The sequence below is a fragment of the Rattus rattus genome, chromosome 8, assembly GCF_011064425.1.
Source record: "Rattus rattus isolate New Zealand chromosome 8, Rrattus_CSIRO_v1, whole genome shotgun sequence".
NCBI lineage: Eukaryota > Metazoa > Chordata > Mammalia > Rodentia > Muridae > Rattus > Rattus rattus.
The window spans coordinates 105,157,771-105,168,046 of NC_046161.1; the positions used below are offsets into that span (position 1 = coordinate 105,157,771).

General features: G+C 53.7%; 1 protein-coding gene across 1 annotated transcript in view; it reads right to left on the minus strand.

Moving 5' to 3' along the window:
• Trim71 (tripartite motif containing 71) overlaps positions 1-8,925 on the minus strand; it is a 49,390-nt gene extending 40,465 nt beyond the window's left edge. Inside the window, exon 1 of the mRNA XM_032911423.1 lies at positions 8,113-8,925. Within this exon, the coding sequence (XP_032767314.1) occupies positions 8,113-8,925 (813 nt within the window). The remainder of the gene's footprint in view (positions 1-8,112) is intronic.
• Between the last annotated feature and the right edge of the window lie 1,351 nt (positions 8,926-10,276).

Here is a 10,276-nt window from a genome sequence, read left to right on the forward strand (position 1 = left end):
TCAGGGCTTCTGGCTTGGTGGACACAGACCACCAATTTGGCCATCCCACGGGTCCTCTCTAGGCAGGGTCTTCCTATGTAGCCTTGCCTTGGGCTTGAATTTACAGCAGTTCTCCTAATGACAAGCATAAGCCACCAAGCCCAGTCTGGGGTCTAAACAAAGCTCTCTGGCTCCTAGCTGATATAGTCAAACCCACCAGGCTCCAGGAAGGGGAACTTCATACCCTCCAAGGGGGCTCAAAAGGGGGTGGAGCTCCCCATCACAACACACTTCCTGGACTCCGCCCACATCGGCCTCCATTCTCCAATCTAAGACCTGTAGCCCAACTCACCCACCCGGCCCATACCACGATCCTTAGCACTTGGATTTCAGTGACAGACCACATGCAAAGCAGCCACACTGGGAAGGCTGTGACCTCCTGCCCTGTTCCCTTTCCCTTCCAGCCCACAGGCTGTGACTAAGAGGCCATCCAAAGCGCTTCCCAGTATCACTTCGGTCATCAACCAGAAACTTCTGGCCCAAAAGCCAAGTCGTGCAAGCTCTGTAGCCTTTTAGCGCGGCCTGGGAACTTTCAATCCCTCTGCCTCAGCTGCAGGTTTAATGACAAAAAATATTGTCTTAGAGGGAGCACCAGCGGGACCTGAGGTGCGGACCACAGCCTGCAATCACAGCAAAATGACTGAGCTCAAGGCTATCCTGGGCTACTGATGTCTTAATGAAAAGGATGAGTGAGTAGGCTAACCCCCCAATAAGGGAAGAGGAAATCCAGCCCATCTGTGATCCCCACACCCTGAAGGCAGAGAGGAAGGTGGGTCTGAGACCAGCCTGCCCTACAGGGCAGGGCCTGCCCTACAGGCCAGCAGGGACTACACAGTGCGACCCCATCTCAAGCCATGGAGAGAAGGAATTTCATCCATAAAGTTGTCCTCCGACCTCCACTGTGCACCATGCATTACGTACACACACAGAATGATGCATTATCTATCTTTACTATGCCTGGCTTTATCACCCCACACTTATGCATACATTGGGCAAGACACTGGCTGGAAGCCAAGGATGGATTCTAAATCAACACCCCATCTCCCTCCCCCTCTTGGCATGGATCCCAGAGGGCACAGAATGAAACTGCACGTGTTAAAATGTGGTGGCACCGCTCAGGGCAGAGGTGCTCTGTGGCTCACTGGAGGACTTGCCTTCCAAGCCCAAGGGAGAAGACAGAACAAGCCCGGTTTTACTTGTTCAGAATCCTGGGCGCTGTTCGCATTCTGAGCTTCAGGCTAGCCTAGCCCATCCCTCCTGTCCCAGACTCCAGACTATAAATAAGCAGGCCGGTCCGTGAGCCACTGTACCCAAATGAAAAACTAATTTTAATTATGTGTACATACACACAGGCGTGGATACCCAGAGGCCAGTTGTGTGCTGCAGGAGGGGGTGCCCGGCATACAACTTGAGGGTGAGCCACAGAAAACATTTTCTCAACTCTGCAAATGGTTATGGCTAGAAAGCGACTAATCAAACATCCTGTAACTGACTTAACTATAGAATGGAGCTAGCGATGGGTGAGATATGAAACTTGCTTTTTTTTTTTTTTTTTTTTTGAGGGGGTGTCCCCCAAGATGGAGGGTTCTTTGTGTAGCTCTGGCTGTCCTTGAACTCGAGAGATCTGCCTGCTTCTGCCTCGGAGGGCTGGGACTGATTAACGGTTTGAGCTACCACTGCCCTATCTCAGGGCTTCTCCCTGATTCATGCTTCAAATTCCAAGATACACACGGGGAAGCAAAGCCACGAGGGCCTTCTCCTCAGTCTTTTTCTTCCTATAGTCTCTGCTTCAAACTGTTTCCGCTGACAAAGGCTACCCAAGAAAATGCTTAAGGAGAAATGACTGCGATCAAAAACTAACATGAGGTACTTTAGAGAGCTCAGCTCTTCCAAGGGGACCCCTCCCAGCACCTCGTGGTAGCTCACGACCGCCTGTAATTTCGGTCCCAGGCAGACAGGCATCCTCCTGTAACCATCGCCAGCATCGGGAACATGTGGTACACGGACGTACACGTACACGCAGGCAAAATAGTCACACACAAAACTAATTAAAAAAAAAAGGAGGGTGGGGATTTAGCTCAGCGGTAGAGCGCTTGCCTAGCGAGCGCTAGGCCCTGGGTTCGGTCCCCAGCTCCGAAAAAAAGAAAAAAAAAAAAAAAAAGCCAGTAGTAAACAAATCCAAGTTTCCAAGTTTAACCCCAAGGAAGGGAAGCTAATTCACTTTCAGATGCAAATAAACTAGCACCTTGCCTAAGCCCCTCCCAAGCCCAGAGCCAGTCAATCCATTTGGTTTCAAACCAAATAAAGGGGCTGGGGAGATTGCCTGGTAGGTGGTAACTCGCATCTGGCCATTCCTGAGGACCTGGGTTCCAGGCAGGACTTCGGGCTGGCCGGGCTCCCTGAGAGGCCTGGGTCTCAAAGATTAAAGTAACTCACCCTTCCACAGTGGAAGACACACACACACAAACCCCCAGAGACACAAGCAAGCAGGTCTCAGGTGGACGGGAGGATGGAGGGACCGAAAGCTGAGGGAACCAATCAGAAAGGCCGTGGAGGGTCTTCATCGGGCCGCGTGGATGGCAATGGCAACTCTTCATCCTATCCTCCCCTAGCTTGTCTTTCAAAACGGGAGATGGCGGAACAGCCTTTGGGGCGCCATCTTTGCGTTTCAAGTGGAGGGTAAAGAAAGGATATTTTGAAACTGCAACAAGGGGTAAAATTCGTCTCGATGATCTTCCAGCACTGTTTGCTAGGAACGAACCCAGCTACAATAAACCTTGACCTGTGTTTGAAACTGGATGGGGAAACAACGAGGGCGAGTGAACCACCACGTGACCCTGAGCCGCCAGGGGGGTTTAAATCTTTTAGAACTGCACAGCTCAAGCGAGGGCCCCGAGAGAGCGAGCCCTCTCACCGCTGGGGAGGCTGAGGCAGGAAAAGCTAGAGTTTGAAGCTAGCCGGGGCTACTAAAGCAGAGCCAACGGGAGGGGAAGAACAAATCAGAATCTCGAATAAATTAAACCGACACGCCTTCCACCAGGGCCAACTTAAAAGAAACCAAACCCCATGTAAGCCACTTCACCACATTTACCACTCCCACAACCAAGTTGTGTTTTAAAAGACAAAAGGCTAGATTTAGCAAGCGGCTCTGGCATTCCGGAGAAATTTGCGGCCATTTTAAGGGAGGGGGGGTTAACAAACGGCAGGACTACGGAAAGAAGGGCTGAGACTCTCTCCTAAAAAGTAGCATTTATCTAGCTAAAATAAAAGGGAATGCCCCGGTTAGGGTTAGCAATTTCATTAGGCTCCAAACACTTCCAAGATTTCTCTATCCGGACCCAACTTGGGGGGAAAAAATGTTCTTGATAAAAGAAAGAGAAGCCTGTTAACTTTCCTTTTCCCTTTAAAACATCTTCACCGATATCCAAAAATACATAATCCAAACACTGAAAATCAAACTTTATAAACAACCATCCAGTCTATGCAATTTCCAGATTTCCCTCCCCTCCTTGAGATAATTTCAGAAGCAAACACAGAAGGGTCCCCACACCAGGAAGATACCACAGACTCGGAGTGCTCCGGTGTATGGCTTCCCCCCTCCCCCCACGCTGAAGGCCTGCTCTATGCACTTCGATGACTATCCCAGGTAACAACTGACAAGAGCTTAACAGTCAGCAAGTGTCCACCATGATTTTACACTCATGGAAGAAAGCATTTCCTGGGGTTGGGGATTTAGCTCAGTGGTAGAGCGCTTGCCTAGGAAGCGCAAGGCCCTGGGTTCGGTCCCCAGCTCTGAAAAAGAACAAAAAAAAAAAAAAAAAAAAAAGCATTTCCTTGCTAAACCTCGGGCAGTGGCCTCTGTAATCACATATGGGGAAGTCAAAAGTTTGGTTCTGTGGCCCACAGAGGAGGTGCAAGCACTGTGTATAACCTGGGAACTTCACCTCCCTCCCACCAGTGAGATTTCTTATTTAAATCCCATTTTTTTTTTTTGGTAGAAATTCAAAGTTTACCATAAATACGACCTCCAGGAAAAGGTAGAATGGAGAGTATTTTTTTGGTCAGTTCGGTTGTGACAAGAGTCTATCGCTTAACTCTTTGGCCTGCTGAGGCAGGAGAATCAGGATGAGGAAAACCCAAGGTGGTATATGGAGGAAGGTCCTGACTTAAAAACAAAATGAGGGTGGGGAGGGTGTATCGAGAAACAACTACTTTGACCTTCATGTATAAATGAGAAGTAAATTGTATGGTTTTAAAACCATCTTGCATGGGCTTTGTAATTCACACAAAAAATACACATGACGTTAAGAGACACATCAACACTGAGTCCCTTACGGGCCAAGAGCAGCTTCACCCCTGAGAAGGCAAAACAAACCAACAGCAATGCAGAATACAGGCTCAGTGACGCTCACTCTAGGATCAGACACAGAGACTCAGACAACCAACTTTACCAATTACTACTATTTTAGGCAGCAAATTATCTTGTTCAAAATGATGGGAGGCCTGAGCCGGATCAGGATTCTGGGAAGACAGCCCTCCAGCAGGACTCCGTACTCTGAGTTAGGTTGGTTTTGAATTCTCTTTCCAGAACCCAGCTTCCGGCTGGGTGAACCCCCTCAACAATACCTTCAACCCCACCATCTTCCATCCAAAACTTCAAAACCTCTTCCTGCCAAATCCCAGGCAGGCCTCTCCCCTACAGCCAGGAACAATGTCTGTCACACCACACAGCATCATCTACCTGTTCTGCAGGTCCCCAAGAGTCCTGCCATTTTAACCAAGTCCTGGGACACTCAACTGATTTCCTTCCCAGGGCGGCTTCCAAAGTAGCTACCCACTGGGGAGACAGAAAAATCCCCCAAGCCTTGAGCGTTCCACAAGGTTTCAAGACTTATGTATGTGGTCACGGGGTCCCTGTCCCTAGAATCAGAAGTCTTCTCCCTCTTCTTGAGGGTACACAGGACCAACTGGCTCTCTAGGCACAAAACTAGCCAAGAGCCCAAGTAAGTGTTTCTCCCTTTAATGGGAACCCAAATGCTTCCTTCTTAAACTTTTTTTTTCTTTCAGTTTTTTGAAATAGGATCTCACTTTGTAGACCAGGCTTGTCTCAGAATTTTAGCCACACTCCTGCCTCATCCTGGGATTGCAGGAATAGCCTGATTGTTGGGCTCCGGTCCTTGTAATTTTTACTTAAACCAGTTAAATATTCAGACATCTTGCCTCAGTTTCCACACGATACCTAAAGATAGGTCACCTCCCCAGGGAAACTACATTTTCCTCCCCTAGAGGTTGGGTGACAAGCAAGGGACTCCAGTCACATCACCATCAGTTCCCCCAAAAGGAAAAGACACCCCAAATCATTTCGCCCTGCTGAGAGGATTAACGTAACATAGTCATGTATGTTAAACACCGGATGGCACAGTGAAATTCAAGAGAGAAAACTCTGTACCCACGGTTAAGACAGAGGTCCATCTATCACGCCCCTCAAAAACGTGAAGACAGCAGCCCACCTATCAATCACCCGGCCCAGGAGTCTCAGGTACTCTTTTCCCAGACAGAAGCAATAAAGATCGGTTCCATCAGAGGGAAAAGGAGGCTTGTGGGTCTTAAGAGCCTAACAATTTCCAAGCTTCTTGCTGTAGAGAAAAGCTGAGAAAACTCACTCAACAAACCCGAGGTTCCCTCCCTGACCACACATGCAGAAAGGGGCTTTAAAGGCATCTGGGTTGCCCCACCCCACCCCCGTTAAAAAGAGCCTCTTGCACACGGTTCAAATGCTTCGATAATTTACAGTGAATAAACCACACATGGCAAGTAATGAAACTGTGTCATCTGCAGAGAAAGAGATGGAAAGGGATCGCCCATCCCCTGAGGAGGAAAAAACCCGGCTTTCCCTCAAGGTGGCCTCTGTAGGGATGAGGGGGGCTCCGAAGGTTAGACGGAGGACCACCTCTGGGAAGCTGCCGCGGTCTCAGACCCCCAACACAGGTATGTATTTATGAGGGGAGGGCGGCAGGTGATAAGGAGGTATGAAGTATTCGTAGGAAGAGACCATCGAGAAACTCATTTTGTCTGCTTACTCCAAAATGTTTTTATGTTGTTTTGAAGTAGAGCCAGTCATGGTGGCTCTCGCCTGTAATCTCAGCATTTGGGAAATTGACTGGACCAGAGACCAGCCAACCTGGGCTACACAGTTCCAAGCCAGCCTAAGCTAAAGAGACCCTATCTCAAAATAACCACGCAGGGAGTTGGCCTTTCTCAAATACAGCAGACTGGAGCATCTTTGACTAAAAATTAACCAAAAAAATAAAAAACGAAAAAAATAAGAAAATAAAAAAAAATTAAAAAATGACATTTCAACACTTCCTCTCCCCCAGCGGAGGGAAAACAACCCCGTTACAGGGGGCTCCTCCAATTTGATCCTAAGATTAGGACAAGTGGACTGGCTCCACCTTACTGCTCTGGGGAGTTTCTAAAAGTAATCAAAGAACATATTAGAAACATCCAACTAACCACAAATCCGAGAAAACGGGGGTCAACCCTGGGCTGAAAACCGAATTGAGTCACCGACTTCACTTCAAAAGAAACCTTTTTTAAAGCTCTACTCTCTTAGCATTAAAATTAATTTTCTTCCCAACCTCAGCCAATTTAAGGCCGTCAGAGGATAACTCCGCCCTCCTCCCCAAATAACACGTTAGGACGTGGACCCCGCTGCGGCGGTGCGGGCAATCCCACGCTTAGCCACGCGGGATTGTGTTTGTCCCCTGCTGTCCTCCCTCCCAACGACAGGAACGCCACCGCACACGCACAGGGGTCTCAGATTTACACTTACAGATCGAGACGAGGTTACCTAACCCATCAAGGCTAAGGGTGGTCCCGCCTAGCCTGTTCCCCTAGCTTCCAGTGGGGTTCTCGGGAACAGAAGGTGGTCCAATACCACAGTGAAAATAATGCCCAGAGGGATAATCAGGTCCGAGGGCGGCAGTGCTGCCGTCAGATTCTGCACTGCCCCCAGAGTTCGAGCTGAGGGAGGCTCCGCGTTTTTCCAAGGCAAGCAGAGTAACCTGTGGATGATGTAGGGTGGCTGCAGGGTGGCCACAGGGTCCCCGCGGGATGGGAGATGGGGCCGGCTTGGGAACAGCGTCAGGAACCCAACTGCGGTGGTCCCAACCTGGCTTCTATCTTTTCTCTCAAGGAACCCCAGGAGCCACATGGTCACTGCACGTGGGCACTTACCGACCAGAACACGCTTTACATAGTGTGCAGGACAATTGTAGAAGCAGAAATAAGGACTTAATACGGGGTTCCTTGGTTAGTAAAATGGCACGGGCTGGACCCCTTGCCGACGTCCTGGCAGACAACGCGATAAATGCCAACCTGTGCAGCTGACAACAAAAATCAAGTCGTCGGGCCCGGCACGCACGTGGGGAGCCACCCCCGCACTGCAACCATCCCTTCCCCACCCCAGAGCCCTCTAAGCACGTTGGGCGGCCTCTGGCGGGCCCACACAAAAGAAGTCCACGAATCCACAAACACACTTAATCTCCTCGCAACTCGTGCCTAGCAAGATAAACCCACTGCACATTTTATCGCACAGGAGAAAAAATATTAGTTAATGAAGTTTGGCTGGTAAGATGACTTATTGGTCAAGGAGCATTTGCCATAAAACCTGAAAGACCTGATTTGGGGGTCCCAGGGTCCCACTTGGTGAGAAGAGCATTCTCCTGAAAATTATCCTTTGACCTACACATACACCCCCCCACACACACACACACACACACGAGTATAAATAAATAAATAAATGAAAAAAGGAAAGTGAAATCCGCGGTCTGGGAGTCTATTTCCTGGGCAAACTTGGATAGCATAAGCCCTGGGTTCGAACCTCACCACTAAAAAGAAACAAATGAAACAAAAAAGGAGGGAATCTCGTGCTTTGGGATTCTTCGGACTAACAGAGAAGTAAACAGTCAAGTCCTGGTTCTCCAAGGAACTTAGGGGGGTGGGGTGAGGGTGGCGATTAAAAGTCCCCAAAAGAAGTCCCTTTCCCCTCGCCCGCGCCCCACGCGCACTCACCTCGTCGTCGTGGTGCTGGCAGAAGCCGAGGCGCTCCGGGAACACCGAGAGGATGGAGAAGGGCGCGCCTGCGAAAGGCGGCCCGAGCCCCAGCTGCTGCGCCGCGGAGGCGGCCGCAGGCCCGGGCGGGCCGCGCTCGATGTAGTGGTCCTTGGTGAGGCGTACGCGCTGGTGCGCGCGGACACAGTTGTCGCACAGGTGTTCCTGGCAGTCGAGGCAGCGCGACGAGGCGGCATTGCCCTCGTCGCAGGAGCTGCAGCCGTGCGGCCGGCGCAGCAACAGCGACCCTGGAGAAGCGGCAGGGCCGGGCGGCGGCTGCGGCGCTGGAGCGGCGGCGCGCTGGGCCGGGTGGTGCGCGTGGTGCCGGTGATTGCTGTGGCCGCCCGCGCCCCCGGGGCCGCCACCCGCGCGCCCGTTCTTGGGCGGCGGCTCGTCGGCGGTGGCCACCACGGCGTCCAGCAGGTTGCTGAGCAGGAAGGCGGACGACGGCAGCGCGTCCATGCCTGCCGCCTCGGTCAGGACCACCTTCTGGTCACACACGGGACAGCGCAGCTTCAGCGCCTCGGCGGGGCCGGCGCCACCGGGAGCCGGCAGCCGGTGCGCCTCGAGGCACGGCCGGCAGAAGGCGTGCAGGCAGGGCAGGACGTGCAGGCGCCGCGCCGCCGCCCCGGGGCCGCCGCCGCCCGCCGACGACGTGGACGTCTGCGAGGACGACGAAGAGGCGGACGAGCTGGAGGAGAGAGGCGCGGGCGAGCCGCACATCTCCTTGCACAGCAGGCAGATCTGGAAGTCGGTCTCAGGGAACGAAGCCATTTGCAGGCGGGCCGGAGGGCAGAGGGCGTGCGGCGAGGAGGAGGGCGCGCGGCTCACTCAGCAGAGCGCATCGAGGACGCGGTGGAGGCGACCCCTGAGCCACCTCGGCAGGGCGGGTTTGCACTGCTACTCCGCAGCAAGCGAGCGCCCGAACAAGTCTCAAAGTCCGCCGTGGAATCCGGTCCCCGCGGCGCAAAACAATTTGGTCCCGACGAGTCTTGCTTGTGTTGCTTTTTTTTTTTTTTTTTGCCCTCGGGCTAAATGGATTGAGTCTCCTGGAGGGAGGGAAAACGTCCTGGAGTCGCAGCAGTCCTAGTCCCGGCGCGCGCGGCCGGCCTCCCCGCCGCATGACGCGCCGGCAGAAGCTCCTGCGTGGCGGCCGAGGCGCAGCCTCCCCCGCGGCGCGGTCAGCTCGGGCGCGCAGCTGCACCTCGTGCGGGGGCCCCCGGCCCGCGGAAGCACGCGTGCCAAGTACGCACGCGCGCCCCACACACTCCGCGTCTGTGCGCAGCCCGGCCGGGCCGCGGTCTCTGTGCGCTCACACGCACGCGCGCCCCACGCGGCCCGGCGCCCGCGTGTCCCCCGGCCTCCTAGCTCTCTCTAGCGCGCGCGCTCCGACCCTTCTCCGGCCTCAGGCGCTCCGCGGCGCGGGGCCGCAGGTCCCCGCGGGCCGCCCTGAATTATTCATCGGCGGGAAGATATTGGATGTACCCGCCGCCCGCTCCGCGCGGGGCCGTCGTGCAATGCTATCCGCGTTCCGCGCGCGCCGCGCGCCCCTCCTCCTCACGGCCGTCCTCTCCGAAACCTGGGCAGCGAAGGGGGATCACATTTCCTTTGTCATCGGGCCATTTCACCCTCGCTTGGGTCCCCCCTTCAATCCCGGAGCCTCGGGAACCGAGTCTCCCTCCCGGAATTGCTGGAATCAGAGGAGTCCCCGAGGAACCCGCGCGGCCACTTCGGGAGCCGCGTGGCCAACGCAGCCCGCGGCTCCCGCCTGCGTCATCCTCCTACCAACGAGTCACCGAGCCGGGATGCGGGTGGCCCCGGCTGCGCTGCGCCTACCGGGCTCAGGCTCTCCCGATGCCCTGGTCTCCTCGGTTGCTTTGGGCTTTATTTTGCACAACTCCCCCGAACGGGGGGCTATGTGCGTGCGCGTGTCCCCCTTCTTTCTCCGCTTTGCCGCCTCTCGGAACGCGGGTTATTGGGACTGATCGGAATTCGGAATCCTTTTAATCTCCAAAGGAGCAAACTCACTTCCGCCCGAGTGCTGGGAGGGGTGGGGGAGGGGAGACCGGGGAGGGGGTTCCAGGCAAACAGGAAACATTAGCCCTCTTGGCCCGGCCCGCTTTTG